The sequence below is a fragment of the Hyla sarda genome, chromosome 5, assembly GCF_029499605.1.
Source record: "Hyla sarda isolate aHylSar1 chromosome 5, aHylSar1.hap1, whole genome shotgun sequence".
Taxonomy (NCBI): Eukaryota; Metazoa; Chordata; class Amphibia; order Anura; family Hylidae; genus Hyla; species Hyla sarda.
The window spans coordinates 10,921,252-10,943,414 of NC_079193.1; the positions used below are offsets into that span (position 1 = coordinate 10,921,252).

The window sequence follows — 22,163 nt, forward strand, 5'->3', positions numbered from 1 at the left end:
CTGCAGAGCAGTGTATCTAAAGCCTGGGTGATACTGTCTGCAGAGCAGTGTATCTAAGCTGTCCATTACACATTCCCAGGGGCACCCAGAGCTGTAGGGGGGCCCGGTCTCGACGTTCCTCACAGAACCCCCTCGGGACCCCCAGACACGTGACACATCAGCTCCAGCCTTTGTTTTCGTCACAATCCACCCCTTACCTTAGCATGTGATCACGTGATTAACGTTTTTTCCAATCAGTGTGAGGTGGGGGCGCGGTTGCGGCCGGTGGGGCGGAGTTACCGCCGGTGAGGGGCGGAGCTGTGTGAAGGGTTGCCGGTACACGGTGCCGGTCATGCTGCTGCACTTCTTACAGGTCGGGCTCCGCCGCTGTCCGGGCTCAGTCAGGTAAGACGTGACGTCACCGCCGCCCGCTGGGGAGTGTAGTTTAGTAGCGAGAGAAGAAACTACAACTCCCGGCATGCACCTGGGTGCCCTGCTTGTCCTTCCGTGTGATCCCAGAATAACCTGACACCATGTGTAGCTGTAAGGACTACAAGTGCCAGCATGACCTGACCTGCTGTGTGCATTACATGGGATCAGACCAGTGTTTTCCAACCAGGGTGCCTCCAGCTGTTGCAAAACTACAACTCCCAGCATGCCCGGACAGCCTTTGGCTGTCCGGGCATGCTGGAAGTTGTAGTTTTGCAACAGCTGGAGGCACCCTGGTTGGAAAACACTGGATCAGACTGTGGAACTACAACTCCCATCATAGCCCCCTGTAAAGTTATAGACTAGACCGCAAATGTTTGTGGGACTACAACTCCCAGCATATCGGCGTGAGGTTGTAGGACAGTGATGTCCAACCTGTGGCTCTCCAGATACTGTGGAACTATAACTCCCAGCATGCCCTCACAGTGAAAGTCTTTGGCTGACAGGATTAGATACACTGCTTTACAGACAGTATCACACATGACAGGATTAGATACACTGCTTTACAGACAGTATCACACATGACAGGATTAGATACACTGCTTTACAGACAGTTTCACACATGACGGGATTAGATACACTGCTTTACAGACAGTTTCACACATGACAGGATTAGATACACTGCTTTACAGTTTCACACATGACAGAATTAGATACACTGCTTTACAGACAGTATCACACATGACAGGATTAGATACACTACTTTACATACAGTATCACACATGACAGGATTAGATACACTGCTTTACAGACAGTATCACACATGACAGGATTAGATACACTGCTTTACATACAGTTTCACAGGATTAAATACAGCAGTGTAAGATTATCACACCAGGTAGGTTTAGATGCGTAGCTTTACAGACTGTATCACACATGATATGCTTAGATACAGCAGGGTAACAGCATCACATCAGGTAGAATTAGATACACTGCTCTGCAGAGAGTATCACACATGGCAAGATTAGAGAAATACAACACACTGCAGACAGAATCACACATGAAAGGCTTAGATACACACACATCAGCAGACAGTATCACTCATGGCAGAATGAGATACACTTATCTGCATACTGTATCACACATGACAGGATGAGATACACTTATCTGCGTACTGTGTCACACATGGCAGGATTAGATACAGCAGTGTAACAGCATCACATCGGGTAGGATTAGATACACTGCTCTGCAGACAGTATCACACACGACAGGATTAGATACACTGCTCTGCAGACAATATCACACACGACAGGATTAGATACACTGCTCTGCAGACAATATCACACACGACAGGATTAGATACACTGCTCTGCAGACAATATCACACACGACAGGATTAGATACACTGCTCTGCAGACAATATCACACACGACAGGATTAGATACACTGCTCTGCAGACAATATCACACACGACAGGATTAGATACACTGCTCTGCAGACAGTATCACACACGACAGGATTAGATACACTGCTCTGCAGACAGTATCACACACGACAGGATTAGATACACTGCTCTGCAGACAGTATCACACACGACAGGATTAGATACACTGCTCTGCAGACAGTATCACACACGACAGGATTAGATACACTGCTCTGCAGACTATCACACACGACAGGATTAGATACACTGCTCTGGAGACAATATCACACACAACAGGATTAGATACACTGCTCTGCAGAAAGCATCACACGTGACAGGATTAGATACACTGCTCTGCAGAAAGCATCACACGTGACAGGATTAGATACACTGCTCTGCAGAAAGCATCACACGTGACAGGATTAGATACACTGCTCTGCAGAAAGCATCACACGTGACAGGATTAGATACACTGCTCTGCAGAAAGCATCACACTTGACAGGATTAGAAATGCTGTTCTGCAGACAGTATCACACATGACAAGATTAGATAAACCACCCAGCCGACAGTATCACATATGAAAGGCTTAGATTCACACATCAGCAGACAATATGTATCACACATAATAGGATTAGATACACTGCTCTTCAGACAGTATCACACATGACAAGATTAGATACACCACCCAGCAGACAGTATCACACATGGAAGGCTTAGATACACGCATCAGCAGACAGTATCACACATGATAAGCTTAGATATTAGATTTGTCTGTCTGGCCTGCTGGGAGTTGTAGCCAATGTTTGGAGACCACTGAAGGGAATGATATAAGGCAGGCTTGTGGTGGAACCACAAGTCCCAGCATGGCTGCTGTTTAGACAATAGAGACTTCTGCATGTAAGAAGAGATCTAGATCAGTGTTTCCCAACTGGTGCATCTTCAGCTGTTGCAAAACTACAACTCCCAGGGTGCCCGGACAGCCAACGGCTGTCTGGGCACCCTGGGTGTTGTAGTTTTGCAACAGCTGGAGGCGCACCAGTTGGGAAACACTAATCTAGAAAATAAAGTTTCAGGATTGCAGCTGTTTATGAAGCCAGGATTGTCTCTGCTCATCCTGAGCTTCCTGGTTCATGAATAGAATGCAAGAGCTGCAGTAGAGACTGACACTAATAACAGATCTGTCCGTCTTTCTCTTCCAGGCACGTCCAGCTGTCCTGCCCAGCACGGCCCCCTCCTGCACCGCCACGCCTGCAGCTGTACGCCCGCCTCCGAGATGCCACCCGCGGCCAGCCACGCTGCTCTGCCAGAACCGGCATCAAGGGCAGAACGCTGGCATTGCTGCTGGGTCCGGCCTTTGTGGGGTTGGGGGGAAAGGTTGCCCTGTGCCAGCTGGAGGTGCAGAGTCCCCCGCCCGTCCTGTGCCAGAGGGAGACCCCCCAACCAGAATTCAGCTGGACAGAGTTCTGGAAGCTTCTGAGGCCCCAGCTACTGGCCCTGGTGTCAGCCATCATTGTAAGTGTGTCCGCAGGGGCCGAATAGTGAGCGCAGCTCTGGAGTATAATACAGGATATAACTCAGGATCAGTACAGGATAAGTAATGTAATGTATGTACACAGTGACCCCACCAGCAGAATAGTGAGTACAGCTCTGGAGTATAATACAGGATATAACTCAGGATCAGTACAGGATAAGTAATGTATGTACACAGTGACCTAACCAGCAGAATAGGGAGTACAGCTCTGGAGTATAATACAGGATATAACTCAGGATCAGTACAGGATAAGTAATGTAATGTATGTGCACAGTGATCTCACCAGCAGAATAGTGAGTACAGCTCTGAAGTATAATACGGGATATAACTCAGGATCAGTACAGGATAAGTAATGTATATACACAGTGACCTCACCAGCAGAATAGTGAGTACAGCTCTGGGGTATAATACAGGATATAACTCAGGATCAGTACAGGATAAGTAATGTAATGTATGTACACAGTGACCTCACCAGCAGAATAGTGAGTACAGCTCTGGAGTATAATACAGGATATAACTCAGGATCAGTACAGGATAAGTAATGTAATGTATGTACACAGTGACCTCACCAGCAGAATAGTGAGTACAGCTCTGGAGTATAATACAGGATATAACTCAGGATCAGTACAGGATAAGTAATGTAATGTATGTACACAGTGACCTCACCAGCAGAATAGTGAGTACAGCTCTGGAGTATAATACAGGATATAACTCAGGATCAGTACAGGATAAGTAATGTATGTACACAGTGACCTCACCAGCAGAATAGTGAGTACAGCTCTGGAGTATAATACAGGATATAACTCAGGATCAGTACAGGATAAGTAATGTAATGTATGTACATAGTGACCTCACCAGCAGAATAGTGAGTACAGCTCTGGAGTATAATACAGGATATAACTCAGGATCAGTACAGGATAAGTAATGTAATGTATGTACACAGTGACCCCACCAGCAGAATAGTGAGTACAGCTCTGGAGTATAATACAGGATATAACTCAGGATCAGTACAAGATAAGTAATGTAATGTATGTACACAGTGACCTCACCAGCAGAATAGTGAGTGCAGCTCTGGAGTCTAATACAGGATATAACTCAGGATCAGTACAGGATAAGTAATGTAATGTATAATGTATGTACACAGTGACCTCACCAGCAGAATAGTGAGTGCAGCTCTGGAGTCTAATACAGGATATAACTCAGGATCAGTACAGGATAAGTAATGTAATGTATAATGTATGTACACAGTGACCTCACCAGCAGAATAGTGAGTGCAGCATAATACATGATGTACTTCAGAGGATAATAAAATCAACTGGTGGGAGAAAGTTACACAGATTTGTAAATTACTTCTATATAAAAATCATTAAAGGAGATATCCAGTGGTGAACAACTTATTCCCTATCCTAAGGATAAGTTTGAGATCGTGGGGGGTCCGACCACTGGGGCCCCCTGCGATCTCCTGTACGGAGCCCCGACAGCCCGCGGGAAGGGGGCGTGTCGACCTCCGCACGAAGCGGCGGCCGACACGCCCCCCTTCGGCAATCTCCGGCTCATAGAGATGTATTGAGGGGGCGTGTCGGCCGCTGCTTCGTGCGGAGGTCGACACCCGCTATCTGGCCGGAGAGCCTGGCCCCTGTACAGAGAGATCGCAGGGGGCCCCAGCGGTCGGACCCCCCGCGATCTCAAACTTATCCCCTATCCTTAGGATAGGGGATAAGTTTTTCACCACTGGACTACCCCTTTAACCCTTCCAGTACTTATCAGCTGCTGTATGTTCCACAGGAAGTTGTGCAGTTCTTTCCTTTCTGACCACAGTTCTCTCTGCTGATGATCTCTGTTCATTTTAGGAACTGTCCAGAGTAGGAGCAATTCCCTATAGGAAACCTATCCTGCTCCGGACAATTCCTGACGTAGACAGAGATGTCAGCAGAGAGCACTGTGGTCAGACTGGAAAGAGCTATACAACGTCCTGTGGAGTATACACAGCAGCTGATAAGTACTGGAAGGATTGAGATTATTAAATAGACGTGATTTACAAATCTATAACTTTCTGGTACATTTTTTTCCTCCGGGGTAATTTATGTGCACAGTAATTCCGTCTCCCGGTGTCCGTTACTCTTGTGTTTCCCCTGTCTCGGTCTTCTCAGTTGGCGTTCGGTGCGGCATTGCTGAATATACAGATCCCACTGATCCTAGGAGAGCTGGTGAATGTGGTGGCGCGCTACACCAGAGAGCATGCTGGGGATTACATCCGTGACATACAGGGTCCGGCCATGAAGCTGCTGTCTCTGTATGCAGCCCAGGTAAGCTGTGACTGTGCTGGAAGGATAAATTCACATTAAAGGGGTACTCCGGTGGAATTTTTTTTTTTTTTTTTTTTTTTTTTTTTTTTTACATCAACTGGTGCCAGAAAGATAAACAGATTTGTAAATTACTTCTATTAAAAAATCTTAATCCTTTAAGTACTTATTAGCGGCTGTATACTACAGAGGAAATTCTTTTCTTTTTGGATTTCTCTTCTGTCACGACCACAGATACTCTCTGCTGACACCTCTGTCCATTTTAGGAAGTGTCCAGAGCAGCATATGTTTGCTATGGGGATTTTCTCCTGCTCTGGACAGTTCCTGAAATGAACAGAGGTGTCAGCAGAGAGTAACTGTGTAGTATACAGACACTAATAAGTACTGGAAGGATTAAGATTTTTTAATAGAAGTAATTTAAAAATCAGTTTAACTTTCTGGCACCAGTTGATTTAAAAAAAATAATAAAATAAAAAAAAGTTTTCCACCGGATTACCCCTTTAAAAGTCTAATCCAGTGTTTTCCAACCAGGGTGCCTCCAGCTGTTTCAAAACTACAACTCCCAGTATGCCCGGACAGCCTTTGGCTGTCCGGGCATGCTGGGAGTTGTAGTTTTGAAACAGCTGTAGGGAAACAATGGTCTAATCACATTTCTTTTTACTGCACAACCATAGTGAAATGCACCATTTTTCAATGACATTTTTTTTTTAATTGTTGAAAATTGTTGCATTTTGCCCGGATTTTTTTATTTATTTTTTTTAAATCCCTAGTGGTCGGTGAAGGCATTGCAGACTAATTCTTTGATTTCTTAGTTCAGTGTCCCTCCAATCTGTTGCATTACTTCAATACGCCAGCATCACAGGAATGTTGGGAGTTGTAGTTTTACAACAGCTGGATAAAAACTGGTACAGTAGAATCTCCCAATAGCGGACACTTACGGGGAATAAAAAAGTGTCCCCTATTGAGAGGTGTCCCCTATTGAGAGGTGTCCCCTATTGAGAGATGTCCCCTATTGAGAGACGTCCCCTATTGAGAAATGTCCCCTATTGAGAGATGTCCCCTATTGAGAGACGTCCCCTATTGAGAGATGTCCCCTATTGAGAGGTGTCCCCTATTGAGAGATGTCCCCTATTGAGAGATGTCCCCTATTGAGAGATGTCCCCTATTGAGAGATGTCCCCTATTGGGAAAAAAGCTCAAAAATCTTCCTAAATGATGGAATCCTGTCCTGTACTCACTACAGAGTGTAATTACCTATAAAACAATATAAAAAGCAATAATACAGTACAATCTCCCAGTGCTGTTTAATTTCCCCTTATCCCCCCTCCCCGTATCATTTCATCCCCCCTTTATACCCTGTGCCATCTTATTACCCCCCCCCCGTGCCAAATTATCCCCCCCCTACCCCTGTGCCACATCATTTACCCTTTATTCCCCTGTGCCATTTCTTTCCCCCTTTATTACCCTCTGTGTAAAAAGGGGGTGATGAATTTGCGCAGAGGATAATAAAGGGGGAGTGAAATGTCACAGGGGAGAATCAAGAGGAAAAAATATGGCACAGGGGTAATGGGGTAAGAGGGGAGGTGGGAGGGGGGGGAGTGATTTAGCACAGGGAAAATAAAGTGCCATGGGGGTATCAGGGAAGGGGGGGGGAGCGAATGATATGGCGGGTGGACGTACAGAAGCAGGAGACCACTGTATAACCAGTCATCTGCTTCTGTGCAGGGGCTTCTGCAGAGGGGTGCAGCTGGGGCCTGGGCCATTTACTGGGGTATTGGCTTTACCCCCTGACAACAGCCTTATGGGAGTGTTTTGTCCCCCTCTATTGGAAGTGTTTTGTCCCCCTATTGGGAGTGTTTTGTCCCCCTATTGGGAGTGTTTTGTCCCCCTATTGGGAGTGTTTTGTCCCCCTATTGGGAGTGTTTTGTCCCCCTATTGGGAGTGTTTTGTCCCCCTATTGGGAGTGTTTTGTCCCCTATTGGGAGTGTTTTGTCCCCTATTGGGAGTGTTTTGTCCCCCTATTGGGAGTGTTTTGTCCTCTATTGGGAGTGTTTTGTCCCCTGTTGGGAGTGTTTTGTCCCCTATTGGGAGTGTTTTGTCTCCTATTGGGAGTGTTTTGTCCCCTGTTGGGAGTGTTTTGTCCCCTATTGGGAGTGTTTTGTCTCCTATTGGGAGTGTTTTGTCTCCTATTGGGAGTGTTTTGTCCCCTATTGGGAGTGTTTTGTCCCCTATTGGGAGTGTTTTGTCCCCTATTGGGAGTGTTTTGTCCCCTATTGGGAGTGTTTTGTCCTCTATTGGGAGTGTTTTGTCCTCTATTGGGAGTGTTTTGTCCTCTATTGGGAGTGTTTTGTCCCCTATTGGGAGTGTTTTGTCCTCTATTGGGAGTGTTTTGTCCCCTGTTGGGAGTGTTTTGTCCCCTATTGGGAGTGTTTTGTCTCCTATTGGGAGTGTTTTGTCCCCTATTGGGAGTGTTTTGTCTCCTATTGGGAGTGTTTTGTCCCCTCTATTGGGAGTGTTTTGTCCCCTATTGGGAGTGTTTTGTCCTCTATTGGGAGTGTTTTGTCCCCTGTTGGGAGTGTTTTGTCCCCTATTGGGAGTGTTTTGTCTCCTATTGGGAGTGTTTTGTCCCCTATTGGGAGTGTTTTGTCCCCTATTGGGAGTGTTTTGTCCCGTCTATTGGGAGTGTTTTGTCCTCTATTGGGAGTGTTTTGTCCCGTCTATTGGGAGTGTTTTGTCCTCTATTGGGAGTGTTTTGTCCCCTATTGGGAGTGTTTTGTCTCCTATTGGGAGTGTTTTGTCCCCTATTGGGAGTGTTTTGTCCCCTATTGGGAGTGTTTTGTCCTCTATTGGGAGTGTTTTGTCCTCTATTGGGAGTGTTTTGTCCTCTATTGGGAGTGTTTTGTCCTCTATTGGGAGTGTTTTGTCCTCTATTGGGAGTGTTTTGTCCTCTATTGGGAGTATTTTGTCCCCTATTGGGAGTGTTTTGTCCCCTCTATTGGGAGTGTTTTGTCCCCTCTATTGGGAGTGTTTTGTCCCCTCTATTGGGAGTGTTTTGTCCCCTCTATTGGGAGTGTTTTGTCCTCTATTGGGAATGTTTTGTCCCCTATTGGGAGTGTTTTGTCCTCTATTGGGAGTGCTTTGTCTCCTATTGGGAATGTTTTGTCCCCTATTGGGAGTGTTTTGTCCCCCTATTGGGAGTGTTTTGTCCCCCTATTGGGAGTGTTTTGTCCCCCTATTGGGAGTGTTTTGTCCCCCTATTGGGAGTGTTTTGTCCTCTATTGGGAGTGTTTTGTCCCCTATTGGGAGTGTTTTGTCCCCTATTGGGAGTGTTTTGTCCTCTATTGGGAGTGTTTTGTCCTCTATTGGGAGTGTTTGTCCCCCTATTGGGAGTGTTTTGTCCTCTATTGGGAGTGTTTGTCCCCCTATTGGGAGTGTTTTGTCCCCTATTGGGAGTGTTTTGTCCTCTATTGGGAGTGTTTTGTCCCCTATTGGGAGTGTTTTGTCCTCTATTGGGAGTGTTTTGACCCCTATTGGGAGTGTTTTGTCCCCTATTGGGAGTTTTTTGTCCCCTATTGGGAGTGTTTTGTCCTCTATTGGGAGTGTTTTGTCCTCTATTGGGAGTGTTTTGTCCTCTATTGGGAGTGTTTTGTCCCCCTATTGGGAGTGTTTTGTCCCCCTATTGGGAGTGTTTTGTCCCCTATTGGGAGAGTTTTGTCCCCTATTGGGAGTGTTTTGTCCCCTATTGGGAGTGTTTTGTCCCCTACTGTTCCCTATTAGGAGTATTTTGTCCCCTATTGGGAGTGTTTTGTCCCCTACTGTTCCCTATTAGGAGTATTTTGTCCCCTATTGGGAGTGTTTTGTCCCCTGTTGGGAATGTCCTCTATTCGGAGGGTGCAAATACTTTGTCTTATGGGACTTTGGCGGGGAATTAAAGACTGTCCCCTATTGGGAGGTGTCCGCTTAGGGAGATTTTACTGTATAGACTAGAGAATGTGCTGCAGATTAGAGTGACCTCTACAGGCCAGTGGCAGTACTGCAGCAGTATATGCAGAGTGTATCGTTCTGCAGTTGTTCTTGAAATTATGTTATAATTTCTTACTAATACAATGATATAAATGACACGATGACATCTTCTCCTTGGGCAGGGCCTGCTGACCTCTGGTTATATCATCCTGCTGTCTCGGGTCGGGGAGCGAGTGGCCGGCAGTATGAGGAAAGCTTTGTTCACGTCTCTTTTGCAGTGAGTATTGTAGGGTCGTCATAGTTACTTTTCTTCCAAAAACATCTCTAACCCTTGTCCTTGGGTTGTGTGCGGTATTACAGCTCATATACGTTAACCTCAATGCAACTGAGCTGCAATACCGCACACCACCATGAGGACAAGAGTGGCGCTGTTTCTTAGAGAAATCAGCTATGTTGTTTTAAACGTGTCATAAAGATATATATATATATAGATTAATAGATAGATAGATATAGATAAATATCTTTATTTACAACTTTTCAGTACACTTTGATGTTTTAATTGTTTCTCTGCTTACTGTCAGTAAACAAGGGGACTTTCTTTACATTCAGAGGCTGAAAAACTCATCTAATCCATTCAGCTAAGGATTTGTCACAATGTATCAGTGTAGACCAGTGTTTCCCAACCAGGGAGCCTCCAGCTTTTTCAAAACTACAACTCCCAGAATGCCCGGACAGCCTTTGGTTGACAGGATTAGATACAGTGCTCTGCAGACAGTGTCACACCTGTTAGGATTAACTAGAGCAGTGTATGAGTATCACACCAGGTAGACTTAGATACACAGCTCTTAAGAAAGTATCACACATGACATGATGAGATACACTGCTCTGCAAACAGTATTACACATGATCTAATCCTAATATTTGCTCAAATGCCAGTATTAGATGATGGGCTTAGATACAGCAGATACAGTTGACCTTTAGGCAGTATCACATGGGACCTGGTTAGATACAGTGGCTCAATGGATTGTATCAGAAATAAAAGCCATAAATACACAGCTCTGTAGAGAGTATTACACATAAGCTTAGATACACTGCACAGCAGACAGTATCACATGTGATAGGGTTAGATACAGTGGGTTAGATACAGCAGGTCATAAGACAGCATCACGTGGGACCCGGTTTGATACAGTGGTTCAGTAGATTATATCAGAAATGATAGACTTAGATACACTGCTCTGTAGACAGTATTATACAAAATAAGCTTAGATACACTGCCCAGCAGACAGTATCTGTTGCAGTATGCTTGGACAGCCTTTGGCTGACAGGATTAGATACACAGCTCTTCAGACAGTATCACACATGATAGGATGAGATACACTGCTCTGCAAGCAGTAACACATGTGACAGGATTGGATGAGATACACTGCTCTGTAGACAGTATCACACATGATCTAATCTCAATAGTATTAGCTCAGCCGCCAGTATTGGATGATGGGCTTAGATACAGCAGTGTACCAGACAGTATCACACAAGGTAATCATGAATACATTCTCAGCAAATAGTGTTACGTATGATAGGCTTAGATACACTGCCCGGCAGAGAGTATCACACATGATAGAGTTAGATACAGCATCTCATAAGACAGTATCACATGGGACCTGGTGAGATACAATGTTTTAATAGATGGTATCAGAAACGATAGACTTAGATACACAGCTCTGTAGAGAGTATTACACATTATTAACTTAGATACACTGCCCAGCAGAGAGTATCACACATGATCGAGTGAGATACAGCATCTCATAAGACAGTATCACATGGGACCTGGTGAGATACAATGGTTTAATAGATGGTATCAAATTTGATGGACTTAGATACACTGCTCTGTAGACAGTATTACACATAATAAGCTTAGATACACAGCTTTGTAGAGAGTATTACACATAAGCTTAGATACACTACCCAGCAGACAGTATCACACATGATAGAGTTAGATACAGCAGGTCATAAGACAGTATCACATGGGACCTGGTTAGATACAGTGGTTTAATAGATGGTATCAGAAATGATAGACTTAGATACACTGCTCTGTAGAGAGTATTACACATAAGCTTAGATACACAGCTCTGTATAGAGTATTACACATAATAAGCTTAGATACACAGCTCTGTAGAGAGTATTACACATAATAAGCTTAGATGCACAGCTCTGTAGAGAGTATTACACATAATAAGCTTAGATACACAGCTCTGTATAGAGTATTACACATAATAAGCTTAGATACACAGCTCTGTATAAAGTATTACACATAATAAGCTTAGATACACAGCTCTGTAGAGAGTATTACACATAATAAGCTTAGATACACAGCTATGTATAGAGTATTACACATAAGCTTAGATACAAAGCTCTGTAGAGAGTATTACACATAATAAGCTTAGATACACAGCTCTGTAGAGAGTATTACACATAATAAGCTTAGATGCACAGCTCTGTAGAGAGTATTACACATAATAAGCTTAGATACACAGCTCTGTATAGAGTATTACACATAATAAGCTTAGATACACAGCTCTGTATAAAGTATTACACATAATAAGCTTAGATACACAGCTCTGTAGAGAGTATTACACATAATAAGCTTAGATACACAGCTCTGTATAGAGTATTACACATAAGCTTAGATACAAAGCTCTGTAGAGAGTATTACACATAATAAGCTTAGATACAAAGCTCTGTAGAGAGTATTACACATAATAAGCTTAGATACACAGCTCTGTAGAGAGTATTACACATAATAAGCTTAGATGCACAGCTCTGTAGAGAGTATAACACATAATAAGCTTAGATACACAGCTCTGTATAGAGTATCACACATAATAAGCTTAGATACAAAGCTCTGTAGAGAGTATTACACATAATAAGCTTAGATACACAGCTCTGTAGAGAGTATTACACATAATAAGCTTAGATGCACAGCTCTGTAGAGAGTATTACACATAATAAGCTTAGATACACAGCTCTGTATAGAGTATTACACATAATAAGCTTAGATACACAGCTCTGTATAAAGTATTACACATAATAAGCTTAGATACACAGCTCTGTAGAGAGTATTACACATAATAAGCTTAGATACACAGCTCTGTATAGAGTATTACACATAAGCTTAGATACAAAGCTCTGTAGAGAGTATTACACATAATAAGCTTAGATACACAGCTCTGTATAAAGTATTACACATAATAAGCTTAGATACACAGCTCTGTAGAGAGTATAACACATAATAAGCTTAGATACACAGCTCTGTAGAGAGTATTACACATAATAAGCTTAGATACACAGCTCTGTATAGAGTATTACACATAATAAGCTTAGATACACAGCTCTGTAGAGAGTATTACACATAATAAGCTTAGATACACAGCTCTGTAGAGAGTATTACACATAATAAGCTTAGATACAAAGCTCTGTAGAGAGTATTACACATAATAAGCTTAGATACAAAGCTCTGTAGAGAGTATTACACATAATAAGCTTAGATACAAAGCTCTATAGAGAGTATTACACATAATGAGGGAGATTTATCAAAACCTGTCCAGAGGAAATGTTGCTGAGTTGCCCATAGCAACCAATCAGATCGCTGCTTTCATTATTCAGAGGACTGTTCAAAAATGAAAGCAGCGATCTGATTGGTTACTATGGGCAACTCAGCAACTTTTCCTCTAGACTTTTGATAAATCTCCCCCAATAAGCTTAGATACACTGCCCGGCAGACGGTATATAGCTGTAGTACGAATTTCTATACTGTCCTTACCTGCACTGATACATTGTAACAACCCTCCTCCTCTTTAACCTTCTTTTTCAGTCACAGCCAAGACAGTGGTTTAATAGATGGTATCAGAAATGATAGACTTAGATACACAGCTCTGTAGAGAGTATTACACATAATAAGCTTAGATACACTGCCCAGCAGACAGTATCACACCTGATAGAGTTAGATACAGCATCTCATAAGACAGTATCACATGGGACCTGGTGAGATACAGTGGTTTAATAGATGGTATCAGAAACGATAGACTTAGATACACAGCTCTGTATAGAGTATCACACATAATAAGCTTAGATACACAGCTCTGTAGAGAGTATTACACATAATAAGCTTAGATACAAAGCTCTGTAGAGAGTATCACACATAATAAGCTTAGATACACAGCTCTGTAGAGAGTATTACACATAAGCTTAGATACATAGCTCTGTAGAGAGTATAACACATAATAAGCTTAGATACAAAGCTCTGTAGAGAGTATTACACATAATAAGCTTAGATACAAAGCTCTGTAGAGAGTATTACACATAATAAGCTTAGATACAAAGCTCTGTAGAGAGTATCACACATAATAAGCTTAGATACCCAGCTCTGTAGAGAGTATAACACATAATAAGCTTAGATACAAAGCTCTGTAGAGAGTATTACACATAATAAGCTTAGATACAAAGCTCTGTAGAGAGTATCACACATAATAAGCTTAGATACACAGCTCTGTAGAGAGTATTACACATAATGGGGGAGATTTATCAAAACCTGTCGAGAGGAAATGTTGCTGAGTTGCCCATAGCAACCAATCAGATCGCTGCTTTCATTATTCAGAGGACTGTTCAAAAATGAAAGCAGCAACTTTTCCTCTAGACTTTTGATAAATCTCCCCCAATAAGCTTAGATACACTGCCCGGCAGACGGTATATAGCTGTAGTACGAATTTCTATACTGTCCTTACCTGCACTGATACACTGTAACAACCCTCCTCCTCTTTAACCTTCTTTTTCAGTCACAGCCAAGACAGTGGTTTAATAGATGGTATCAGAAATGATAGACTTAGATACACAGCTCTGTAGAGAGTATTACACATAATAAGCTTAGATACACTGCCCAGCAGACAGTATCACACGTGATAGGGTTAGATACAGAATCTCATAAGACAGTATCACATGGGACCTGGTGAGATACAGTGGTTTAATAGATGGTATCAGAAACGATAGACTTAGATACACAGCTCTGTAGAGAGTATCACACATAATGGGGGAGATTTATCAAAACCTGTCGAGAGGAAATGTCGAGAGGAAAGCAGCGATCTGATTGGTTGCTATGGGCAACACAACAACTTTTCCTCTAGACTTTTGATAAATCTCCCCCAATAAGCTTAGATACACTGCCCAGCAGACGGTATATGTTGCAAAACTACATCTCCCAGCATGCCCGGACAGCCTTTGGCTGTCCGGGCATGCTGGGAGTTGTAGTTTTGCAACAGCTGGAGGCACTCTGGTTGGGAAACAATGGTGCAGACAGACACAGCTGTAGTACAAATTTCTATACTGTCCTTACCTGCACTGATACATTGTAACAACCCTCCTCCTCTTTAACCTTCTTTTTCGGTCACAGCCAGGACAGTGGTTAAATAGATGGTATCAGAAATGATAGACTTAGATAAACTGCTCTATAGACAGTATTACACATAAGCTTAGATACACTGCCCAGCAGACAGTATCACACGTGATAGGGTTAGATACAGCAGGTCATAAGACAGTATCACTTGGGACCTGGTTAGATACAGTGGTTCAGTAGATGATATCAGAAATGATAGACTTAGATAAACAGCTCTGTAGAGAGTATTACACATAATAAGCTTAGATACACAGCTCTGTAGAGAGTACAACACATAATAAGCTTAGATACATAGCTCTGTAGAGAGTATTACACATAATAAGCTTAGATACACAGCTCTGTAGAGAGTACAACACATAATAAGCTTAGATACATAGCTCTGTAGAGAGTATTACACATAAGCTTAGATACATAGCTCTGTAGAGAGTATTACACATAATAAGCTTAGATACACAGCTCTGTAGAGAGTATAACACATAATAAGCTTAGATACACAGCTCTGTAGAGAGTATAACACATAATAAGCTTAGATACCCAGCTCTGTAGAGTATAACACATAATAAGCTTAGATACACAGCTCTGTAGAGAGTATAACACATAATAAGCTTAGATACACAACTCTGTAGAGAGTATCACACATAATAAGCTTAGATACACAGCTCTGTAGAGAGTATAACACATAATAAGCTTAGATACATAGCTCTGTAGAGAGTATTACACATAATAAGCTTAGATACACAGCTCTGTAGAGAGTATAACACATAATAAGCTTAGATACACAGCTCTGTAGAGAGTATAACACATAATAAGCTTAGATACCCAGCTCTGTAGAGAGTATAACACATAATAAGCTTAGATACCCAGCTCTGTAGAGAGTATAACACATAATAAGCTTAGATACACAGCTCTGTAGAGAGTATAACACATAATAAGCTTAGATACACAACTCTGTAGAGAGTATCACACATAATAAGCTTAGATACACAGCTCTGTAGAGAGTATAACACATAATAAGCTTAGATACATAGCTCTGTAGAGAGTATAACACATAATAAGCTTAGATACCCAGCTCTGTATAGAGTATTACACATAATAAGCTTAGATACACAGCTCTGTAGAGAGTATTACACATAATAAGCTTAGATACACAGCTCTGTATAGAGTATCACACATAATAAGCTTAGATACCCAGCTCTGTATAGAGTATTACACATAATAAGCTTAGATACACAGCTCTGTAGAGAGTATTACACATAATAAGCTTAGATACACAGCTCTGTATAGAGTATTACACATAATAAGCTTAGATACAAAGCTCTATAGAGAGTATTACACATAATGGGGGAGATTTATCAAAACCTGTCCAGAGGAAATGTTGCTGAGTTGCCCATAGCAACCAATCAGATCGCTGCTTTCATTATTCAGAGGACTGTTCAAAAATGAAAGCAGCGATCTGATTGGTTACTATGGGCAACTCAGCAACTTTTCCTCTAGACTTTTGATAAATCTCCCCCAATAAGCTTAGATACACTGCCCAGCAGACGGTATATAGCTGTAGTACGAATTTCTATACTGTCCTTACCTGCACTGATACATTGTAACAACCCTCCTCCTCTTTAACCTTCTTTTTCAGTCACAGCCAAGACAGTGGTTTAATAGATGGTATCAGAAATGATAGACTTAGATACACAGCTCTGTAGAGAGTATTACACATAATAAGCTTAGATACACTGCCCAGCAGACAGTATCACACCTGATAGAGTTAGATACAGCATCTCATAAGACAGTATCACATGGGACCTGGTGAGATACAGTGGTTTAATAGATGGTATCAGAAACGATAGACTTAGATACACAGCTCTGTATAGAGTATCACACATAATAAGCTTAGATACACAGCTCTGTAGAGAGTATTACACATAATAAGCTTAGATACAAAGCTCTGTAGAGAGTATCACACATAATAAGCTTAGATACACAGCTCTGTAGAGAGTATTACACATAAGCTTAGATACATAGCTCTGTAGAGAGTATAACACATAATAAGCTTAGATACAAAGCTCTGTAGAGAGTATTACACATAATAAGCTTAGATACAAAGCTCTGTAGAGAGTATCACACATAATAAGCTTAGATACACAGCTCTATAGAGAGTATTACACATAATGGGGGAGATTTATCAAAACCTGTCGAGAGGAAATGTTGCTGAGTTGCCCACAGCAACCAATCAGATCGCTGCTTTCATTATTCAGAGGACTGTTCAAAAATGAAAGCAGCGATCTGATTGGTTGCTATGGGCAACTCAGCAGCTTTTCCTCTAGACTTTTGAAAAAATCTCCCCCAATAAGCTTAGATACACTGCCCGGCAGACGGTATATGTTGCAAAACTACAACTCCCAGCATGCCCGGACAGCCTTTGGCTGTCCGGGCATGCTGGGAGTTGTAGTTTTGCAACAGCTGGAGGCACCCTGGTTGGGAAAAAATGGTGCAGACAGACACAGCTGTAGTACGAATTTCTATACTGTCCTTACCTGCACTGATACATTGTAACAACCCTCCTCCTCTTTAACCTTCTTTTTCGGTCACAGCCAGGACGTGGCTTTCTTTGACGCTCATAAGACCGGGCTCCTGGTAAACCGTCTCACCTCCGACGTCCAGGAGTTCAAGTCCGCCTTCAAGCAGGTGATATCCCAGGTGAGCCAGTGACCACTAGGGGGCAGGATTGCAAGTTTCATATGTCGTGCAGGGTCATCAGAAAGCTGTGTGTCTGCCGTAATGAGGTGACGTCTTGTGTTGTGACTCTTAGGGCCTCAGGAACATCACCCAGACGTTCGGCTGCTTCGTCTCCCTCTATTACATCTCCCCAAAACTGACCGGCCTCCTGGTGGTGGTGATGCCCCTGCTGGTGGGGGCTGGGGCCGTCATTGGCTCTGTTCTGCGTAGATTGTCGCGGCGGGCCCAGGAACAGGTATAGACGGTCTCCTATGAACGGGACCTCCGGGGGGCGGCCATATTTACTGTATAACCTGCTTTCCTTATTTTCAACCGCAGATCGCCAAGGCGACAGGCGTGGCCGACGAGGCGATAGGAAACGTGCGCACGGTGAGAGCTTTCGCCATGGAGGATCGCGAGGTGGAGTGAGTGTTGGAGCGTGCGGTATTATATTATACAGATGCTCTATGGTCACTACAGTGGCCATATTGGTTGTCACCCAGCTTTCCCAGATACAGATATATAACTATTCCCTCCACGTAGGCTGTACTCCGCCGAGGTGGATGAATCCGCTCACATCAATGAAGTACTGGGGTTCGGGATCGCCATATTCCAGGGTCTCTCCAACATCGCCCTAAATTGTAAGTATGGACGACACATGAGACTCTTCCTATAGGGATATGTATGAGGTCCTGTGTATAAGGACATCAGTGCTGTATGGGATATATATGAGATCCTGTGTATAAGGACATCAGTGCTGTATGGGATATGTATGGGATCCTGTGTATAAGGACATCAGTGCTGTATGGGATCCTGTGTATAAGGACATCAGTGCTGTATGGGATATATATGAGATCCTGTGTATAAGGACATCAGTGCTGTATGGGATATGTATGGGATCCTGTGTATAAGGACATGAGTGCTGTATGGGATATATATGAGATCCTGTGTATAAGGACATCAGTGCTGTATAGGATATGTATGAGATCCTGTGTATAAGGACATCAGTGCTGTATGGGATATGTATGAGATCCTGTGTATAAGGACATCAGTGCTGTATGGGATATATATGAGATCCTGTGTATAAGGACATCAGTGCTGTATGGGATATGTATGGGATCCTGTGTATAAGGACATCAGTGCTGTATGGGATATGTATGAGATCCTGTGTATAAGGACATCAGTGCTGTATAGGATATGTATGAGGTCCTGTGTATAAGGACATCAGTGCTGTATGGGATATGTATGAGATCCTGTGTATAAGGACATCAGTGCTGTATGGGATACATATGAGATCCTGTGTATAAGGACATCAGTGCTGTATGGAATATGTATGAGATCCTGTGTATAAGGACATCAGTGCTGTATGGGATATATATGAGATCCTGTGTATAAGGACATCAGTGCTGTATGGGATATGTATGGGATCCTATGTATAAGGACATCAGTGCTGTATGGGATATGTATGAGATCCTGTGTATAAGGACATCAGTGCTGTATAGGATATGTATGGGATCCTGTGTATAAGGACATCAGTGCTGTATGGGACATATATGAGATCTGTGTATAAGGACACCAGTGCTGTATAGGATTTGTATGGGATCCTGTGTATAAGGACATCAGTGCTGTATAGGATATGTATGGGATCCTGTGTATTAGGACATCAGTGCTGTATGGGATATGTATGAGATCCTGTGTATAAGGACATCAGTGCTGTATTGGATATGTATGAGATCCTGTGTATAAGGACATCAGTGCTGTATTGGATATGTATGAGATCCTATGTATAAGGACATCAGTGCTGTATGGGATCCTGTGTATAAACACATTAGTGCTGTATGGGATATGTATGGGATCCTGTGTATAAGGACATTAGTGCTGTATAGGTTATGCTTGAGATCCTGTGTATAAGGACATCAGTGCTGTATGGGATATGTATGAGATCCTGTGTATAAGGACATCAGTGCTGTATGGGATATGTATGAGATCATGTGTATAAGGACATCAGAGCTGTATGGGATATGTATGGGATCCTGTGTATAAGGACATCAGTGCTGTATGGGATATGTATGGGATCCTGTGTATAAGGACATCAGAGCTGTATGGGATATGTATGGGATCCTGTGTATAAGGACATCAGTGCTGTATGGGATATGTATGAGATCCTATGTATAAGGACACCAGTGCTGTATGGGATATGTATTGGATGTTCTGTCTATAGGGTCTGCATGGCTGATATATAATGTCCTGTCTATAGGATCCTCTCTGTATGGCTGATATATAATGTCCTGTCTATAGGATCCTCTCTGTATGGCTGGTATATAATGTCCTGTCTATAGGATCCTCTCTGTATGGCTGATATATAATGTCCTGTCTATAGGAACCTCTCTGTCTGGCTGATATATAATGTCCTGTCTATAGGATCCTCTCTGTATGGCTGATATATAATGTCCTGTCTATAGGATCCTCTCTGTATGGCTGATATATAATGTCCTGTCTATAGGATACTCTCTGTATGGCTGATATATAATGTCCTGTCTATAGGATACTCTCTGTATGGCTGGTATATAATGTCCTGTCTATAGGATCCTCTCTGTATGGCTGGTATATAATGTCCTGTCTATAGGGTCCTCTCTGTATGGCTGGTATATAATGTCCTGTCTATAGGATCCTCTCTGTGTGGCTGATATATAATGTCCTGTCTATAGGATCCTCTCTGTATGGCTGGTATATAATGTTCTGTCTATAGGATCCTCTCTGTATGGCTGATATATAATGTCCTGTCTATAGGGTTCTCACTGATGTATGGCTGATATATAATGTCCTGTCTATAGGATCCTCTCTGTATGGCTGATATATAATGTCCTGTCTATAGGGTCCTCACTGATGTATGGCTGATATATAATGTCCTGTCTATAGGATCCTCTTTGATGTATGGCTGATATATAATGTCATGTCTATAGGGTCCTCTCTGTATGGCTGATATATAATGTCCTGTCTATAGTGTCCTCACTTATGTATGGCTGATATATAATGTCCTGTCTATAGGATCCTCTCTGTATGGCTGATATATGATGTTCTGTCTATAGGATCCTCTCTGATGTATGGCTGGTATACAATGTTCTGTCTATAGGATCCTCTCTGTATGGCTGATATATAATGTTCTGTCTATAGGATCCTCTCTGTATGGCTGATATATAATGTCCTGTATATAGGGTCTGTATGGCTGATATATAATGTCCTGTATATAGGGTCTGTATGGCTGATATATAATGTCCTGTCTATAGGATCCTCTCTGTATGGCTGATGTATAATGCCCTGTCTATAGGGTCCTCTCTGTATGGCTGGTATATAATGTTCTTTCTATAGGATCCTCACTGATGTATGGCTGATATATAATGTCCTGTCTATAGGATCCTCACTGTATGGCTGATATATAATGTCCTGTCTATAGGATCCTCACTGATGTATGGCTGATATATAATGTCCTGTCTATAGGATCCTCACTGATGTATGGCTGATATATAATGTTCTTTCTATAGGATCCTCACTGATGTATGGCTGATATATAATGTTCTTTCTATAGGATCCTCTCTGTATGGCTGGTATATAATGTCCTGTCTATAGGATCCTCTCTGTATGGCTGATATATAATGTCCTGTCTATAGGATCCTCTCTGTATGGCTGATATATAATGTCCTGTCTATAGGATCTCTCTGTATGGCTGATATATAATGTCCTGTCTATAGGATCCTCTCTGTATGGCTGGTATATAATGTCCTGTCTATAGGGTCCTCTCTGTATGGCTGGTATATAATGTCCTGTCTATAGGATCCTCTCTGTATGGCTGATATATAATGTCCTGTCTATAGGATCTCTCTGTATGGCTGATATATAATGTCCTGTCTATAGGGTCCTCTCTGTATGGCTGATATATAATGTCATGTCTATAGGGCCCTCACTGATGTATGGCTGGTATATAATGTCCTGTCTATAGGATCCTCTCTGTATGGCTGATATATAATGTCCTGTCTATAGGATCTCTCTGTATGGCTGGTATATAATGTCCTGTCTATAGGGTCCTCTCTGTATGGCTGATATATAATGTCCTGTCTATAGGGTCCTCTCTGTATGGCTGATATATAATGTCCTGTCTATAGGGTCCTCTCTGTATGGCTGGTATATAATGTCCTGTCTATAGGGTCCTCTCTGTATGGCTGATATATAATGTTCTTTCTATAGGATCCTCACTGATGTATGGCTGATTTATAATGTCCTGTCTATAGGATCCTCACTGATGTATGGCTGATATATAATGTCCTGTCTATAGGATCCTCACTGATGTATGGCTGATATATAATGTCCTGTCTATAGGATCCTC

General features: G+C 42.4%; 2 protein-coding genes across 2 annotated transcripts in view; one reads left to right on the plus strand and one right to left on the minus strand.

Annotated features, from left to right (window-relative positions):
* ATG9B (autophagy related 9B) overlaps window positions 1-322 on the minus strand; it is a 53,723-nt gene extending 53,401 nt beyond the window's left edge. The window contains exon 1 of the mRNA XM_056518844.1: window positions 198-322. The gene's annotated coding sequence lies outside the window, so the exon portion shown is untranslated. The remainder of the gene's footprint in view (window positions 1-197) is intronic.
* ABCB8 (ATP binding cassette subfamily B member 8) overlaps window positions 208-22,163 on the plus strand; it is a 39,491-nt gene continuing 17,535 nt past the window's right edge. Inside the window, exons 1-8 of the mRNA XM_056518847.1 lie at window positions 208-384; window positions 3,031-3,343; window positions 5,513-5,668; window positions 9,810-9,904; window positions 17,659-17,764; window positions 17,877-18,038; window positions 18,122-18,207; window positions 18,326-18,423. Of these exons, the coding sequence (XP_056374822.1) occupies window positions 332-384; window positions 3,031-3,343; window positions 5,513-5,668; window positions 9,810-9,904; window positions 17,659-17,764; window positions 17,877-18,038; window positions 18,122-18,207; window positions 18,326-18,423 (1,069 nt within the window). The 5' untranslated portion in view covers window positions 208-331. The remainder of the gene's footprint in view (window positions 385-3,030; window positions 3,344-5,512; window positions 5,669-9,809; window positions 9,905-17,658; window positions 17,765-17,876; window positions 18,039-18,121; window positions 18,208-18,325; window positions 18,424-22,163) is intronic.